Source organism: Coloeus monedula (assembly GCF_965178545.1).
Source record: "Coloeus monedula genome assembly, chromosome: Z".
NCBI lineage: Eukaryota > Metazoa > Chordata > Aves > Passeriformes > Corvidae > Coloeus > Coloeus monedula.
In genome coordinates this window covers 6,616,705-6,636,720 of record NC_138822.1, presented here as the reverse complement: position 1 = coordinate 6,636,720, position 20,016 = coordinate 6,616,705, and the positions used below count along the sequence as shown (strand labels likewise).

The 20,016-nt window shown below is 38.2% G+C and overlaps 1 protein-coding gene across 1 annotated transcript in view; it reads right to left on the bottom strand.

Annotated features, from left to right (window-relative positions):
• Nucleotides 1-20,016, bottom strand: part of SLC12A2 (solute carrier family 12 member 2) — a 55,263-nt gene that overhangs the window by 31,343 nt on the left and 3,904 nt on the right. Inside the window, exons 2-6 of the mRNA XM_082300980.1 lie at nucleotides 7,133-7,252; nucleotides 6,059-6,134; nucleotides 5,393-5,488; nucleotides 3,611-3,750; nucleotides 2,769-2,879 (exon numbers count right to left, since the gene is read on the bottom strand). Coding sequence (XP_082157106.1) covers nucleotides 2,769-2,879; nucleotides 3,611-3,750; nucleotides 5,393-5,488; nucleotides 6,059-6,134; nucleotides 7,133-7,252 — 543 coding nt within the window. The remainder of the gene's footprint in view (nucleotides 1-2,768; nucleotides 2,880-3,610; nucleotides 3,751-5,392; nucleotides 5,489-6,058; nucleotides 6,135-7,132; nucleotides 7,253-20,016) is intronic.

Sequence of the window (20,016 nt, the reverse complement as noted above, 5' to 3'; positions counted from 1 at the left end):
TTATGCCTAATCAAAAAAGTTTATTATCACCAAATGCCTCAAAATTATACTACTAAAGACAAAATGCTTAAAAGGACTAATTTTTCTATATATAAGCTGTCCAGAAGGAATGCATTTGAGTAGATCCAAGAAATTCACATGAAAATAGTCAAATGCAACACAAATGCTACTATTGCATTACTACCAATGGTCATACTTTGTCTTACACTTTACTATGTGGTATTTACTAAAAATTTTATTACATCCAGAATCAAACAGCTTTTGTTTCCTATTTTATGCAAGGAACTAGGTTATTTTGCTACATTCTCATGTCCTCAACCCTTACTTACGAAATTAAATTTCAAACTACAATTACTTGTTAGTTCCTAGTTTTGAGAATTCTTTTTTTACAACCTAGAATTTCAGTCACTTTTCCACAGAACTACTGTAAGCCCTACAAGTTGAACAAGAAGTACTGTAAACCATCCAACACTTCAACAGTGTGAATAAAGATAAATCTAGGGATTGTACGTGTGGTTCAGGTCTTCCATTTAAATAAGCAATCACATTGCTGTTATCTTTTGGGTTATTAGATTCCTTAGAAAGGAATGCCAGTAGCTAGGGTGAAGCTATTCACAGACCTTTTTTAGGCCCAGGATCAGGAGTTAATATGCAATTATCACTGTGGCATTGTTGACGCCTACAAAAGAAAGTTTTCAGTTCACACAGCTTCTCAAGAAAACAGAGTAGAACAGTGATAAACAGAGTGAAATGGCCTGGAGCAGATTTAGAAGTCCACTTGAAGAAAACAGTTCGTGCCTTGTATTTACATCTTTGTAAAGCCTCAAGAATAGGTGAAAGGTGTAAGGATACAGCCGGGTGGTTACCGAAGTCTTCAGTCAGAGAATTCCACAAGAAGTTATCACAGAGCAATTGCCATAAGTGGATTTTTCCAGTAACTAACCTAGACTTCTCCCCGAAGCTAGGGATGTTTACTGAATATTTTACCTAAATTCCAAAGTCTGAAAGAATGGGCTTCTAAGACTTCAACACAAGGAGCTGAGCTGTAAAACCACAAACTCTGAAAAGCCATTTTTTAAAGGCAACTTCCCTGGAATCAATCCCAGTCTCTCTTCACTTTTAGATTTATTTCAAAGGCATTATTTAGATTCCCCTGCTCCATCTTCCACGGCTAAGGCACAGGAGAACACCACAGATCAAGATGGAGACATCAGTGTTTTGCTGCGCTGAGTTGTATGTCAGCCTGCATGAAATGCTTGTTTGACAGGTTGAGTTGCCTTCTCATTGCTCTCACCTGCCTCCTTCCATGATGGACAAACCAAGCCTTGACTTTTGCACTAAGGACATGACTTTTGAAAGCTGCCCCTAATAAGGATGACACTGCAGTAACACCACAATTCAGGTCTGATATAGAAACATTAAATGGGGGTATTTCCATGCAAACTATTGTTACATTGCTTGTGCTACACAACAAACCCAAGATATTTCTTGTGACTTCAAGTGGCAGTAGCCAGAGAATTAATAACAAATAATCCTTTCGAAACAGTTCAGAATAAGGAAGCCAGCATTGTTCGCCGTTGGATGTATAAAGACACCATCCAAATTCAAGTTACAGACAGTGAAGGACTACTTGAGAAAGTAAACAGTTTTTACAGAAGTTCAATTTAAAAGCACATGCCAAAGTCAATTTCTGTAAGTTTATTTTCTCCCCACTGGTCAAAGTAATGCACTCGATCTTCACTCAGTTCTTCTAGGATCCCCATTTCTTGGAAACAACAACGATAAAAAACCCTCTCATTTTGATTATAAATACCATCATCGTGATGCAGGAGCACAGAAACTTACAATACTTCACGGAGAGGTTCCTTCAGCTGCCTCTCAGTGCAGAAAATAGGAGCTATTGTGAAATAAATATCAGCTGGAAAGGAAGCCCCAGTTAAAGGCTCTTCTCAATTCTTTGAGTAGATTACAGACAGATATTCAGAAAAAGCCTACAAGGTGCAGGAAACAGCAAGCTACACTGCCTACTAAGGCCAAGCAGAAAACTGGTAAGGCAGCTTCTGTATTAAGGTACTCTGAGATCTCTTCAGTGTTTGCTTCCACAATCAGAGCTGACCTAAGACCGTGCAGCCACAAGAAGACAAGGGAAGGAGATTTTCCCTCCCACACATTCATCACCACCACCATTCAAAACACTTCTCCATGCTGGCTCTAGTGAATGCATCCCACAGTTTGGCTGTTTCCAGGTGAAAACCAAAACAGAAGAGAAGGGAAGAGAAGGGAAGAGAAGGGAACGATACTGGGTTTGAGCTAGCAGAAACTACATAGCTCTCAGTTGGCTTTGGGACCAGGCCTGTGTTTTTCATCCACAGAACTTGCCTAAAGGTCATAGTAAGGGAAAATACCATGCTGAAGTTCTTACCTTCTCCTCTGATGTAACTGCCCATAAGAGGGAAATACCATTAACCTATCTGACAATTAAGAGTAATCTATTTGTCATTAAGAGTAGATTATGCTGGAGTGTAGTTTCTCATAGATGCTTAAGCTTCCAGTGAAGGGAAGTGGTTAAAGATCTGAAATGCCATTCAGACCTGCACATGCTAGTGCCAGTCTCAATAGTTACTGCATAAAAATCAACTGACTTGTAACATGCCACCATGCAGAATTGAATACACTAAACATACTAAAAATAAATCAGACAGCTAAGGTACAAAAACGGGATCAAAATTATGAAGCAGAGAATAAAAGAGAAGATGGGAGTTCCTTACTTTTGCTTCCCACTCCATTCCTGCAATGGAAATGCCCAGCAGTATAACCACGGTGATAGCCCCTATAATTCTGATATCATTCATTTCATCGATCATCAACGTTCCATTTTCCTAACATAACAAACAAAAAAATGCACAGTCATATACTTCATCAGGTAAATACCTCCCCTATCAAAGAACAGCATTTTATTTACTGTAATTTATTAGTAGTTAGCCCGCAGACCACAAATTTACTAAATGTAAATTCCATTTAAGGATACAAGCAGTTTGGGGTTTTGCCTTGATTTTAAATCAATGAATCTTCCAAATGTAAATGATCAGGGTTGTTCAGCCTGGAGAAAAGAGAACTTCAGGGAGATCTTACTGCGACCATTTAGTATTTAAAGGGGGCTTAGAAGAAAGACAGGGACAAACTTCTGGATCAGGCTTGTGGTGACAGAATAAGGAGCAATGGCTTTAAACTAAAAAATGGCAGATTTAGACTAGAGGCAAGAAGAAACATTTTACAGTGAGGGTGGTAAGGCCCCATCCCTGGAAATGTACAAGGCCAGGTTGGATGGGGCTTGGAGCAACCTGGGATAGTGGAAGGTGTCCCTGTCCATGGCAGGAGGGTGGTACTGGGTGGTCTTTAGGGTCCATTTCAACCCAAACCATCCTGTGATTCTGCCTGGATGGGAGATGGACTAGGTGACCTTTAAATGTCTCTTCCAAACCACACCATTTTATGATTAGATGAATAAAAAAACAGACATAATCTTTACCTTTATCTATAAAGTATATACTTTACATACTCAAACTTTATATATAAAGTATAATCAATATAAGCACTGTCATCCATGTACCTTCAGTAGCTCAACAACTGTCTCTGCAAAGCCAACAACATACATTGCTACTGCCACAGCATTGGCAAATGCAAAAATCAGACCTATGGCACCACCAAACTCTGGCCCCAGACTTCTGGAAATTAAGTAATATGCTCCTCCTGAAAGAAAAAAAAAAATACAAATGACAAAAAAGTCCTCTACATGACAGAGCCTAAAACAGTCATCAGCAATTTAACACTTACATGAGCCAGAATCTACTCACTCTTTACTCCCTGATGTATTAGAAAATAACCCCAAACTCAGTATTTTAGGGACAGATATGCTGAAATATCAGGAATGTATTTCAAGTTCTTAGGAAAAGAGACCAGTTGGAAATAGCCATGACTCATGCATCACATCATATTATTGAGGTATGCAACCAGCTCTATGGCTAAAAAACAAATTGTAAAACACAAGCTGCAGTATTAGTGCATTTTTTGCTTCAAACTGCTCAAAGCACTTGTGCAGTCAAGATCAAGAAACTGGCAAAGCAGACTGCAATAAACCCACTGAAGTTCCAAACCTCCGAGACCTGTTTCTAAAAGCTCTGTTGTTAAAGGAATTTTCTACCCTCCAGTGGGACTCTCAAGAGCGTGTTCTTTGTACTTTTGAGCTCGACAAAAACAACATCTCAAATCCCACATGACAAATGAAAATCTGAGTATCTGGAGAAAAGTGAAGTTTAGAAAATGTAGCAAAGGCATATTACTTTATTTAAGGAATTTAAGGCTAAGCTGTCCAGAAGCAACAAAATCCTCCAGCTCCAGTGTGAAGTAACTGAGTGCATGCTAAAAATCTGCAACAGGAACTGCTTGATTTCAGTGCATTAAATTTCTTGTGCAAATTGTTTGTATGTACCCAGCTTGGCCATACTCTGCATGTCTTATGTAACAAAAAAAAAAAACAAAAAAAAAAAAAAAAAAAAAAAATCTTACTGTAACGTAGTGTTTTCACAGGAACAGTTGTTCCTATGCAATTCTACAGTTCTTCCAATTCAGCACTTTAAGTTTTCTAATGAAGTACTATTTTTCAAGAGTGACTTAAAAAAAAAAAAGAGCTCCCATACTAATGCAAAAACCTGATATACATAATGGAATTAAAAAACCAAAAAGGGTACTTAGAAACTAAGCTTGACATAATGCTAATAACACTTACAGCTGATCTTTCCCAGTAGGTCTGTTTACTTTGTGATAGTGAGGGTTTTCCTTTTCATTCTTAACCTTAATGAAGATAGTTTTGTAAGCTCCTACTTTAATGCCACCTTATTTTTTCACTAGTAGCAGTCTTGTAATGTCATGAAGCAGCAGTTTGATCGTGTCAGAGGCACCAATCACTTCCAAAAATAGCTAGTAACAGCACATAAACCATGGAAGAGAATGAAAACCATCACCCTCAGGAAAGCTGGAGCTAACTCAAGAGTTTGGAGAGTTACTTGTGTGAAGGTTTATTTCAGGACATGAACATATACAGGCACGCTCACCTAACCAGTGGAGCTCAGGAGAAATATTAAGACCCTACTCATTCCTGGATATGTAGCCTTAAAAATGTTTGTATTACAAAAATTTACAAGAAAAAAACTTTCACAGCAGAAAAGCAATGCACTAGTTCAACTCTACTTAATAGGCTACCTATTGATTTTTTGTTAATTACATGACTGTTTAATCACATACAGAACACAAGGAAGGCTTTGCTCCTCAGCAGCAACAAAGTGTGCACTCCCAAGAGAGGAAAGCTTTAAAAACTTCATGAAAATAGCATTACCTCCTCTTACAAACCCATTTGTGGCTATTGCTGAAGTAGACAGTCCTGTAATAGTTGTCACAACAGTGGCCATTCCAATAACCAAGACAGACAGACCTTTTGGAAAAAAGAGAAGAAAAGCAGAGTAAGCCCAGCAGTATTATAGAGTAAAATCTTCAACATCATTTAATCACTCTGGCCAACGCAACACAAATTTACTGTGTGGGCTCCCACACATTCAAGCAAAAGGCTTTTTCTTTCTCCTCTTGTACAGGAGTCTCCAGGATACAAATAAAACTGGGCAAAGGTTCTCTTAAATCAGCAAGGTAAGAGCTGTATTCTAGAGATTCAAGGAAACACAGGCCTTTTGCAGATCACAGATTTTCTGCAGTCCAAGACGAAGTTAAGCCTTTGAAAATAACTGCTTATATACTACACAGTCCATGCAGGTTCTAATAACCAGAGATCAACAGACTTACAAATGTCTCTTTTAAAATACTTGCCTCATACCTAAATGTGAAAGTCTAAGTAGCTGGTTGAAGTTTTTGATACTGGTAAATTACCATGAAAATTGGCAATATTAAGGTAAACTCCTATTCCTGTTTGAAGTGTAAGCTCAGGATCAACACCTCTTGTGGACCACACTTGAAATTTACTGAAATAAAATTACAGATTTAGTAGCCATACCTATCCCAGCTTGTCCTACAATCCATGACAGTCTGATGAAGAGCATCACACCCCAAATATTTAACATACATCGTACCTAAGATAAAACAGAAATTTCACATAGATTAGTTCTTGCATCTTCACTAATTTTCACTAATTCTTCATTTCAGTTTTTAATGTTCTTGAAATTATCTTGCTGTCTTTTCTCACCATTTTTAAAATTATTTCACAAGAACAGGACATATTATACAAGTTTAAGTTTGATTTAAAAAAAAAGGGAACTTAAATATGACTAAGTTAAACAGATGAGAGTACTTCGATATGTGAAACTTGCAGTATGTCTTGGCCAAACAATAATAATAACTTAGACTCTAATCTTTAGGATCCAAAATTCATACTACAGAATATGTGACTTAAGATAGAGGTAGACAGAGGTCTTTGATGACTGTGAGGTCTACAACCCCTGTTTCTATCTCCCACAAATCTATCCAAAAAATTGCACTAAAGTAATGCCCTACTAAATAACTTATTTTTTTTAAAATAACAAAACAACTGCTGCAACTTTCCATTTCTGTAACTTTTGTATCTTACAACACAGCTGCACAATAACAGGATGGAGAGGTGGGCATTTTTTTTTAAATCCTTTTATTTAAAACTCTTAGATTTCAACAGAAATAGAGTTTGCATTGTATAGAATTTAGACAGGAGAGACCACATACAGATCTAGGGTCTCTCTCTTACCTAAAGAGTAAGGTATCAATCTTACAAAAAAGGAGATAAGGACCTCGCCAAACCACAGAAGTAAACTACTTATTTTTCTACTACATGATCTTTTTCCTTCTTGGAAATCATGCAACTTAAAAACTCTCAAAACCTGTGCTAAGAAACCATAAATCCTTAAGAACTTGAAGCCCTGAAATATTTATTTTCTTAAAATTCAGTTGAAATAGGAGAAACCCTTCCTAAAATTATGGCATTTATCACACCTCTCATACTGCATCATCACAATGCCAGTCAAAAAACAAGGTAGTTGGAAAGATCTGCAAGAATGTATCATCATCTGTAAGACACGGAAGAATCATATATCAAACTTACCAGTACACCTTTTATCCAGCCAAACTTGACCACCCCTTTGCTGTCAGGTGTGTAAGCAGCAGCTGCATCCCCAGCCGGTGTGCCTTCCTCACCATTTGCGTAGCCATCCTCAAAGGGTTCCTTGGAAAACACAAAGTTTGTTTTTTGTGTGACTGACAGAGCAGAACGGGCATGTTGTAAAAAACCCTCCATCTCCTTGTGTAAACAGAAAAATTAAAAGAATGACACAGCAGAAGTTTTGAGCTGCTCCTCTATGTCCCCTGCATCACGCACATCTCAGATTTCATGGAATGAAAAACAAACTTACAAGAGCAAACTGTCAGCAGCCAGTGTGGTAAGTATTTCAAGAATTAGTTCTATATCCCTAAAAAAAAAAAAAAATCAAACACCTGGTCTGCAGAAAAAGAGCTGTCAGATTTCAAATGCACAAGAAATTTTACTTCTTAACCTGAAAGCAAAGACTGTTCTACTGCAAGTTACTGGTCTCTGCTGAAGCACTTCCTGTAGTTCAGACTTAGCTGTCATTTGATCAATTTTTCAGGAAATAAATTATTAATTTCCCTGAAAGCTATTCTACTACTCTTTGCAAGGTGATGCTGCCAGAAAGAAGGATGGGAGATTGGCATTTCAGGAAAAAGGTGGGAAGAGAAGTCTCTTCCCAAACACTGTTCCCCATTTAAATGGGAAGGATGACAGATGGAGAAAACATCAGCCCCATGGACAAAGGCCAACTTGTGTCTTTTATTTACAATTCAACCCTCAACTTCAAAAATGCAAAAAATCTCAACTTTAAAAATAAATTGAAATTATATGTGTATACGCACACATATGTTTGCTTAAAAGGCAGTCTTGTTTTGACAAGCAGGCAAACACCAGGACATTTAAACTCAAACATTTCCTACACTTGCTGTAAGAAAGCAAGAAGCACTCTACGCTAAGTATGTTAGTTTATCCAAGGCAACAAGTACTAAGAATGGATACACTAGAAAGATCCTGAACACCATTCAACAAACCAGCTCAAGCAGCATCTTGGGAAGCAGGCTGCATCCCAGAGGGCTTAGAAAACATTTAAACAATTACAGGTTCAATCCCAAAGAGGTAAAGGGCAAAACCCACATTTCCTAAGTAAGACACAAAATAGAGTGGACACAAATAATGCTTTCAAGTATATGCAGGGAAAGACTCAGAAAGATTAGGGTGAGGTATTTTTACCAAATTCTTTCTACCCTTGATACATTAATACCAGCTACAGCCTCAGCACATAGGTCAGAAGAAATGTTTCTACACCCATCAATTATGGTGTCATCCACATCCTCTTATAATCAGCAGTAAACATACATAGCAGATTTTTTAAAAAACAGACTATGTCAACCTTATCCAAAGGTCAATAGCACAGATTCACATCAGTGCTTCTCTCACTGATGCTGAATTATGAAATTCTCATAGAAACAGATACACCTGCAACAGATCTGGTGATCCTGTAAGGCACAAGCCTTCCACTGTTAGACAAAATCATGATCAGTTTCCAGATCATTACCTTTAACAGTTAACTCCCTTTAAGAGCACATTTTATTGTCTCCAGGAGGGATTACAATTAAGAAAAAAAAAGAAATAAAAAAAGCATCTATGTGTTACATATATCTTCTTGCATGCATGTGTGTATATACATTATACACTGTGTTATATACACTAAACCCAAATAGAAACCTAACCAGGACCCTGAACTGCAGCTTTCCTGGATAGAACTAATGGCTATAATTCTTAGATTTGCACAGCCTTTGACCAGATGAATCTTTTGATTGCTTATTATTTGTATTCAGGCACTCAAGTCAAACCAAGTAGTAGTGGCGCATGGTCATTTAGAGTGGTAAGAATAACAGTGAGGATCAAAAAAAAGATAATTACAATGTTGCTACATTTGAGAAATGCTATCTGCCTAAGCAAGAACTAAGGAAACATCTCCTACTCAAACCTGAGGCTCATGCCAGAAGAGGATGAGACTACCACCTGCTCCAATAGCTTAGAAGAGCAAAATAAAATGTAAAAATCCTTCTAAGCGTTCATGTCTCCCGTTATGACTTCTTTCAGAAGTGGGGAGGAAACAAAGAGAAAAAAAGATGCATTAAAACAAGGGGCAGATTATAAACATGTTTACAACTATGCCTAAACCTCCAATCAAGTATGGGACAGTATAATCACTTACTGCTTCTTCATATAAAACCCATTCTTATTTCTCACGGAAAACCATCACATTATACTTGCAATAAACTCTATTTTAAACTATTACATAAAGGGAACCACATTCAAACTATCTAAGCAATTTTTAAGCTTTGGCCAAAAAATCTTGCCAACATTAGATAACAATTTCTGCTATTGCAACAACAAGCATCATGTCTGTAGTAAGATATAACAGAATTGTTCTCTGAGAAGACTGGTCAGAGAGGGTCAAGGAAGGTTAGGAGGAATCTGTATCTTCATATCTTAAAATAGTGAAATGTGACTAAAGTGGTTAATGCTTTTTTTTTTAAAACAAGCTTGGAGTTTGTTTGCTGCAAGTTCAGCTTTTATAAGAAGGCGGAGAAATACTTAGTATCTAGACTAAAAAGGATCACATACTTCATCATGTGAGCATGGCTGGCCACGTATTGGTAAAACCTGCACAAATCAACAAGGTGATCCCCCCAAAAGTCACTTCAAAACCTCAACCACCGTGTGGCAGCTACACATTTTACTGTAGTGCTCAAACATGCCCATAGCTCAGCCTGTTGTGTTCTGGGGAGGAGATAATGGCTCACAACTGGTTATTCTGAATTATCAGTTACCAGATCAGCTCCAAGATACGCACACTGTGAACACAGGAAAGTTTTGTTCTGTATGTCTCGTCTCTCCACACTGTGCAATATTTCTTAGGAAAATATTTTTAGGCACAAGCAAAATGTAATAACTGAAAGGTTATTTCTGGTTATTAGTGCTGGTGGGTGCCCAATAAAGCACCACTGAGAACAGATATTGCAGAGTGTGGGCACAAAAGAATTTCACTCCAGAAGGTTCCAAGTTCAGCCCTCTAAGGCGGTATTAAGAAAGCACCACTGTGGTCCCAGCTGTAAATCTAGCAGGCGTAGTATTTTTCATGCTCATGTTCATGAGGAAACAATGCTTCTACTCAAGTCAGACACTGAATGGAAAAAACTGCACTAGCACTATTTTAGAACAGCCAATACATGTACGATAAGATCTTCATAAACAGTAAAAAACACTAACATACTGTGGATTTGGAGGGGGTGTAACAAAAGGGGAAAGAAAAGGAGGTTTAGCATTTCAGATCAGAAATGGTCTTATTAACGCAACTTTTAGATAATCAGTCCAAAAATACTCAGTCATGGCGTTCACTTATGCTGTTAAAGGAAAAATAAGATTGTGTTTACAAGGTGACAATTCTATGATACACTGAGAGGACTTCAGAGAAGAAACAGTTAATTTCTGCTCCTACACAGAACTTTGCATTGCTGTATCACAGTATCTGAAAAATACAGATAATCTACTATTTCATCTCCAGTGCTGGATCGTAACAATAAATTATTTGTGGCAACTGTGAATGGCCTTCCACATCTACTAGAAGTAGATTAGTAATGAGAAAATACTTGGTATTTTGCTAGAGGAGATCTGAGATTTTTCACACAAAGCCTGTAATACACCAGTGCATCAAAAAGTTCACTAAAAACTGCTTTATTTAAGAGTTCTTGATAGTGGTACATGTCATGCAGCATTTTTTTTTTTTGTGGTGAACTTATCTATATCCCATCTTAATGATGACATACTTGGGCTGTGTTGAACTGTATGAGGTAGTACCAGAATATACACACATTATGTCTTGCTTCTTTTCAAGAATCACAACTTGGAAGCCACAAGTAAAGGGCAGGACCACCAACAAGTTTGTATGTAAGACTATCTGCTGGATCTCCAGGCAGACTGCTATCACTGTGAACAGCCTGATTCGGTGTGTTCCAAGCAGCCACTGACTTCTTTAGCTAATCCCTCCCATTGCTATTAGTCCTGTGCAAAAACAGGAGGCCAGAGAAGCAACTCCAGCTACAGCATTTAACTGCTTTTTCCATTTCTCAAGTTTGATTAGTTACAGGTTTAGCACATGCCATGTAATTCTCACACAAACTCCCTAGAAAGGCTCCACAGCAGCAGCTTCTTCTCATCTTGACAGGATACAGTACTGAAGCTGGTTTCAGTATTTATGCTATCATAGTGCTGAACAAAATCAAGAGTCTCATCTTTTCAAGCTACCCCTTCTGCAAGGAAATATAAAAATGGCCTTCTACTACATTTAATCAAGCTGCTTACATTTAAAACTGCTTTGTACCTGTGTTCTGATACTGAGAAAAGTTCTCTCATTCTCTATCTCTCAATAGATTCATCTTGTCAAAGAACAAAAAAAAAAAAAAAAAAAAAAAAAGGAAGCCACCTGAGAACCATCTTTGCTCAAAAAGTACTGAGAGAACAATTCTATGGGTTAACAGGTCTATGTCCTCACCAGCCAAAGCCTCAGGAGCAGGAGGTCTGAGGCTGGAGATGTTCACAGGAATTCCCTCTACACAAGAGTGAGAGATTCTCACAGATCTTCTGCAGTCCTTCACTGTGGCTCACAGCACTACTGCCAACCTGTTCACTACCCCTTACCATCACAATTTCCTGTTTCCATGTCCCAAAGGTTTGTAGGCATTGCCATTTTAAGATGTTCCTTACTGTGGAAGGAAACAAGCAGTAAAATATATTGATCCAGATGTAGCATGCCAGCTGTCTCTGTTAACAGAAGAAGAATCCTTACTTGGAGAGATTACACTCTCAAATATCCCAACTCCAGACCTGCACATTATTAAGACTATGGCTACAAAACCTGTTCTTTTCAGAATTAACACAGCTCAAAACATACATGGAAAAAGAGCTTATGAACATATGGGGTTTTTTTGCTTTTCTAATTAAAGGATACTTTAGCCAGAGCACATATAAAGTAAAAATGACAGAATAAAGAAAGTTATCAAGTTACATAAGGATTATTAAACATTTTGCCTCAAATGATGCTAACACATCAAAGGATTTTTAATGCTACATAAGATCTTTTTCTTGAAAGAGCAAATGAACTTTCAGACTCTTGCTCCTACCCACTGTGACACTTCTAAGGAGCTGAATGAAAGATTTTAGAAGTGCTAGATGTATTTCATGCATAATAACCGCACAGAATAATCCTGCTGCTATGCTTACCTCTGATATAACAGAACTTTTGAAAATAGTCTGTACTGGTACAAGTGGGATGCTGTCTGATAATGAATAATAAGCTAGGTATTAAGTGTTGTCTGAAGGACACCAAGCCGTATCAAATATATCTGTTTTCTAAACATTACTTTTGCAGTATGTTGATGTTTACAGCCATAAAATTCCCAGTTTTTGCCTACGGGTCAGTTTGATAAGCTGTTTTTATCTTTTAATGCTTTTATCTACACAGTTGTGTAAGAGATCAAGAGGACTGAGCTTCCTTTCCAAAACACCTAAATCTCTACTGAATGGCTTTAAGCATATTGCTGTCCAGGGACACCAGTCAGACTTATGATAAACCCTTTATCAAGAAAAGCCTTGAATTTGGTTGCCTGAGATTCCAGAGTATTTCAGTGCTTAAATACACAGGCAGAAAAATAAGTTTTCACCCATCATTGACTTAAGCTGGTGACACTGACTACTGTTTGTAACCGTTTTTTCAGAAAACCACTACTCAAGAGAGGCTGGGATGCTATTTCTAACTTTGCTTATGAACTATGAATCACAGTGAGTTTTTAATACTGAACCTGGAAAACACCTCCGCCAAGTCTGACATTTTTCAAGTGGTTTTTTCCTGTAAGGGAAACAACTCTAGAGGGAGGAAGTACCATAGGTAATGACTTTTAAAATATCTTACTGTACGTAACACTCTCTTAAGAACAGGCTGGACAGTATTTTGTAAACTAGTCCTCCTCTGCTGGAGTAAGGATGGTGACAGGCATGGAAACTAAGAAAAAGTATGTACAACTCTCAATTAATGCTTTGCAATTGGTGTAATTCTGTTGACAGAGCAATGGAAGTGTAAATTCTAAAACTGAGAGCAGGCTATGACTTTCTGCATCTTTATTACATCACTAATTTACATCTTACAAGCAGATGTAACAGCCTGAATCTTTGGTACTTCAAGCAGAGTTAGCCCTCACTTAGAAGCTGCTACTCAGAAAGCCAGTATCTTTCACAGAACATCTGGAACAGCTGACACACTTCTGATTATTCATTAGTTAAAAACAGTTTACCAAGTTAGAACAGATTCAGGTGCTCAGGTTTTTCAGGAGTTAGGTGGGAAGCTTGACTGATTAGTATTGCTCCCAGTGGGGAAAAAAACCCCAGTCAGGTAGCACATAAAAAGAAAACATGGCACAAAGACATGTTCAAGACATCCTGGTCTGCCTAAACACCTTCTTAGCATTTTTTTTAAAAGAATAAACTAAAAAAATGAGTACTATTAGGGAACAATGACTAGTCATTGCTGTTTACAGCAGTTCAGAAATTTCAGCTGTCATATTAGTTACTTTACTACTTGATTATAAAACAGGAATGAATTATAAATTCTATTAGCAAATTTGCTGTAATTCCCACTCCAGTGTCTTTACAGTCATAACTTAAAAAAGCCAACTAAGCTATTAAATGGTATCCAGAAGTTACCTAGAACAGCAGGAGATAAATTGCCCAGATAAAACACAGTCAGTTCTAAAAACTTGGGATTCCTTGGAACCAAACAGTAACAGCTACAATCATTGGTTACTCACCTCAATCAAAGGAAATCCTTTGCAGGTTTGCAGCCAAGAGACCGAAATTTAAGTGCCTTGACTATATTACCTTCTCTACAATTACACATTTAAAATATAGTAGCAAATGCCTTTGGCATCCACTTCCAGAGATTTTAAAAGAGATTGCATCAAACGCTGAACATTAATGTTATCTTAAGCTGAAATTAAAGAGTGTTGTACTGTGATTACAGCAGAGCAATTTTAAACAGAAGAAATTTATAGTTGCAATTAACATGTCAACTGAAGGATTAGCTATGTGTCTCTGCCATCAGCTTGTACTTCTGTTTTGCACACTGCTTTTAACACAGAAACCGTAAACAGTGGGGTTTTGTGTGTGTGCATATATATATATATATATATCTCTGTTGTACATACAATAATTTAAAAAGCCATTTTAACTTTAATTCTTTTAAAGGGATAATCATCCACTCATCTTCCCAACTCTTACACATAGTAAGATGTATTAACAAAGTTAGCAAGACTTAATCAGTAAACTTACTCAGGCAATTGATTTCAGCTTAGGAGTAAATCCTTTCTTTCAAGGTGGTATACTTACAAAGGATAGATAGGAGATTTGTTTATGAAGATTAGCACTACTTTAATGTCTTACATGCATACAGTTTTCTTGACAAATCTCTAAGCTTCCTACATGAAGGCTACATCCCTTTGAAGTAGTTTTATTGTGTGACAAAGCAGCGAAGTTTTGTTGACATTTGCAGGTACGCAAGAGCAGTATCCTATCAGAAATATAAATAATATTTGCTTTTCCCCCCAACCAAACACATTACTTAAAGAATGAAAGCACTTTGCAAAATAAACTTCCCCGCATCTTTACATCTTGATTCATATATCCGTCCATAAGCACAGGACGGTATGAAAACTCTGGGAAAGCTGATCATGAGAATTAGAAACAAATGAGAAAAGGCCTCTGTTCAGTAGCTTTGCAGGGTGGAAGACTCACAATGCTTATGGTCTACAGTCTCAGAAATTCTGTAGGTAGAGTCAGGCCCTCCTGTCAACGAACAGTTAACGTGGTCTGCCACTGTAAAAACAAAACATAACAAACCTGCAAAAAACCAAACTTCCCTAAAGAAGCCTGAACTCCCTTTTCCAGTCTCTCCAGTTCTGGTTAACAGAAGGTTGCACCACTAATCCAGTCAGCAGAAGGCATGACTTTCTGCACATGTGTAGGGGCAACCAATCCCTTCAGTTTAAGGGGAAGAAATATTTATAGTCTACTTCACAGCTCAAGAATGCACCTTCATTTCTGCACTGATGCATCTGACCCTTCTAGAACCACTACTGCACTCTGAAGGATTTACCAAAGTAATTATTCCTTACTATGGATTAACTGCAATATTCCTTTGGACATCCATTGTCCTGGAAGGAGAAACCACACTTCACAGGAAAGTGGATCCAGGCTCTCAACACGGGTAGTTTTCACATGAGTATCTGAAACACATGAGCCTGATACACTCCAGGATGAAGCAGATGCAGCACTTGACTGTGTAAGAGCTGAAGTAAATCCAATTAGCAAGCCTCCTGCAGAGAAGCTTTACATACTCAAGTATAGTCAAAGAAATACACTGTTCTGCTATTAAGTACAAAAAAGAATCCATTTCAGTCCTGTCAAGAAGTTGTTTTGGACACATCAGATTTCCAAGTCATAGCTCAACCCCAGCAGCCCAGCCCAAGCAGCCACTGGCTCGTTCCTTTACCAGTGGGACTGGGGAGAGAACTGGAAGGGTAAAAATTCACAGATTGACACAGATGAAGACAGTTCAACATGGAAAGCAAAAGCCACACACACACAACCAAAGCAAAACAAGGAATTAATGCCCTGCTTCCCATGGCTGAACACCCCTGTCAGCCATCTCCAGGAGAGCAGGGTCCCATCGCATGTAACAGTGACTTGGGAAGACAAACACCATCACCCCCAATGTCCCCTTCCTCCTTCTCCAACTATACACTGAGCATGATGTCACATGGCTGGAACATCTTTTGGGTCAGCTTGGGTCACCTTGGGTCACCTGTCCTGGCTGTGTCCCCTCCCACCCTCCTATGCACCCCCAGCCTCCTCACCAGCACGGATGTAGGAGGAGCAGAAAATATCTTGGCTCTGTGCAAGTCCTGCTCAGCAACAACAAAAACATTTTTAATTACTAACCCTGTGTCCAGCACAAATCCAAAACAGAGCCCCATACCAGCTACTGGGAAGGAAAGTAATTCCACTCCAGCCAAAACCAGCACACTTCAAGCACCACAACCAGCACAAGTCATCTTCTATTCTCCACCCCCAACAAAAAAGGTTAATTTGAGGCATTCTTGCTCTTAACAGCTTTCGGTTTTCATCTACTTCTGCAAAACATGGTGCACTTTCTATTCAAGTAGGAGACAGGAGCAAATGACCCTATACAGCAATACTAAAACCTTAATAAAACATCCCATTTCTATAAAAAGTCTAGTTCCAATGTAGTAAGTCCCTGAAAAACTACATCTAACCTGTTGGCTTACAACAGACTAAGAAGCCCATTGAAATAATCCTAAAAAAATAATTTAAGTACCGCCTGAATTTTTAATGCCATGTTCTGAAGTGGTGAATACAGCTACAGCACAGCCCCTGAGCCACCACTAAGCAGGGCTGGTACGCTCACACAGAAAAGCACTCACTTGCACTGGCACAACACCACATTTCAGCCAAAGTTGCCAGACTGCTTACAGTTCAAAAGCAGTATTACTCAGAATAGTCCTAGGAGTCTCTGCCATGTAGACTGTCAGACCAAGCTGAAACATTAATCTAGCATCACAGTTCCTTCACAGCTGAAACAGACACAGCTATTTTCTTTGAATTTAAAAAACCCAAACAACTGAATCATCTGAAGTAGGAGCAATTGATTCAAAGAAGGGAAGTTAACTAACAAAATGAAGATGTAAGAGATAAGCCTTCTTATTAAAATGGAACTTTAATTTCAATTTTTCAGGATTTCTTTACTCTTTTTATCACCTTATCCTTAAATCAGGTAAGCTTATAAGGCACAGATAATACATCCAAGGTTAGTTTTTATGCATAAATGAAATTTCAGTAAGTTTGTCAGGTATAAACAGTGTGGTAAAGTGCATAAATAAATGAAAGACCATTCATGCACTTATGCTGCAAAAACTGTATAGCTTCCAAAATACTGAAAGGCAAACAATTTGAAGTCAAGTATTTAAAAAAACTGTTAGTAGTGACAAATGACCATCATGTGACTGATATTACCTATACCAAAAAGTGGGGAAAATGGGTTTGTGGTTGCTCATGAAAGAGTATCATATGAGGCTTTAGGAAAAAATCTGAAGAATTCAACAGAAGATGTAATACATTAGTTTAAATTACTCCAAGATACTGATCTTGCCAAGCTCCTCCCTTGCAAGAATGTTCTTCAAGAATGAAAATCATCTGAGGTCTAATCAAGTGCGGTACCAAAATGGAAAAAAAATAATCTGAAGATCAATTCTGCAGCACCTTCCTCTTTAACCAGTTCTCAAACAGTCCACTGGGAGTGTGCCAGTATGTTTTTTTTGTTATGTTAATAAAAAAAACAAAGAAAGTGCTAATTTGTACTATACACAGTATTTGTACAGTAGAACATGCGTACAAAATTTTTAAGTAAGTAAATATCTATATATTAGGACTGCCCACTCAAAAGTTTTTATTGATGCCTGTGTGCAGTGAGAAGACTGTGGAGATCCCTTAAGCATCAGATCAGGGAACTGAATCACCACATGCAGTGCAAGATTTTGCAGTTGAGGGGGTGTTGGCTTTCTGTAAATCACATCAGACCCGTATCAGATCCAACCAAGATCTGTGACAGCAAAAAGTTCACAAAAAACCAGAAAGTTCACCCCTTTCAGCAGCAGTCCACACTCGTGCTGTGAGCTATGCAAACTGTTAAGGGTTCCGTAATTTCCAGCTTCTCTGGGACATGACAAAAAAAAAAGTAGTAAGAACAATATTAGCAGTTTGCTGAAGACAGTTCACATTTGTTAGCATTCCATAGGTGTTCTGGACTGAAGATTAACCACAAAGATTCAAGAGATACAAGCACCAGGCAACATAAAAATATCGATTATACAAGGTCTTGATAAAATAAAAGCCCTGTATCACTATTATTATTTACTGCTGCATACAGAGCACTGTATTTTTTTTTCCTTGATAAAAATGGTTGTGATTAAGTGCGATGTCAGGGTAAGCAAAGAGAGGATTCTTGACACAGGCGGAAATAAAAACATCCCTCTGCATGATGCAAGTAAAGCCTCACTGAATACAGGTGCATTAAGGTCACTGCTGTTTAAAAGCGATGAAAGAAGAGCTACCAATTATAGGCTTCTGGGACATCCAACAGCACTGAGACCAAGGCGAAGAGAGCTTCTCTTGTTTTATTTTAGTACAGTGAACTTCAGAAAGAAGATTCAAATTCTGCTCACAGAAGAAGGACATCAAGAAGGAAATGTAGTTTAAATTAAAAATAACAGGGGCTCAAGAAAGAAGACATCAACAGACTGTAAACAAGATTCAGCAAGGTGGTGCAATAAAAACTATCTGCAAGAGGGTCTCAGTCTTCTGTGAGAGGGAAGGAAGGTGCTTTTAAAGACACACCTTATGTAACAGGGTCAGCTAACTTGATACCCTACAATCATCTTTTAGCCTTTTATACAACTTTAGCTGAGCTCTGCTTTCGTTACAGGCTAAGAAGACATAAACCACGAACTGAAAAAAAAATAGAAACAAACAAATATTAGAGGTGCAGCAGTTATTTTACATTCTCAAGACAGATTACATTCTTGTTAGAAACCAGTGCCATACACAGACCTTTTCACTGTGCTTATATTAAGCATTTAAAGTCATCAGATAAGAGGAAAAATGGCAATGTTTGAGAAAATACTTAACAAAGCCAGAAAGACAAATGAAAACAATTATAGTCATCCAACTTGAGTAAAAAAAAAACACAACAAAAAAAACCCCTCAATTTGTATCAGGACTACCAGTAATACCTTTTTTCTTACACCTGTCTCCAAATTCAGATGACAGGTGCAGAGATTTTTCTGTGGGAGGAAGCAAAGAACACTTGTGTTTTTAAATACCTTGGGATTTCTTTTTGTTTTCATTTATAATTTGATCCGGGGGTTGAAGGTGGTGTAAGGATCTTCCTCTGATGTCAGTACCTTACCCTGTTAGTGCTCCTGGTGAGTACTTAACAAACAACAGAGCAGAGCTGCCGGTAGAGGGCTTGGTTCGCACCGCATCCACTCACCACAGCTGCGAGGGACTGCACAAAGATCAAATCAGCACCACTCGTATACAGCGAGACTTAGTCTTAAGGAAAAAAATAAGCTCCCCAATTAACTCAATGCTACACAGAAAAATCCTCAGTTTCCAGTGGATTACACTGTGCAGGTCCGAATAAGAGTATACACATGTCAGAACCGTAAGGTCAGTGATATTAAGACACTGATAACTGCACATGCCTTTGTGCTCCTCAGTTTATCTCCTACAGGCTGTATCCTTACGTACAGATGTAGATGACCCAGGCAACACAGATATTCCTAAACTGTAAGACAAGAGAAAAAAATTAAGAAAAGCATGAACACTTTTCATCTTCCCATTGTTGGAAGACAGATCCCCTCAAGAGGGCAGGGGATGCCACTAAAACAAAAACCTGCGTGTCATGGTATGCTGATTTCCCTCCCACTTTTTTTCTAATAAACATCCTCTCACCTCAACATCTTTGGAGACCAGAGCTCCTGCAACACAATCCCCTTATCTAAAAGACAGCAAGTGCAACAACATCACCAAATTCTCTCTCTCATCTCTCTAAAGCAGAGAGAAATTAATACATACCAAATGCGCAAGGAACAGTTTGATCCCCTTAGCTATCTGCGGCTGATGACATACTAAGACAGGACCCCTCACCTGGAATTTCATATGATCAACCAAGACCAGTATTATGCAATTCATCCACCTCAGAGTAC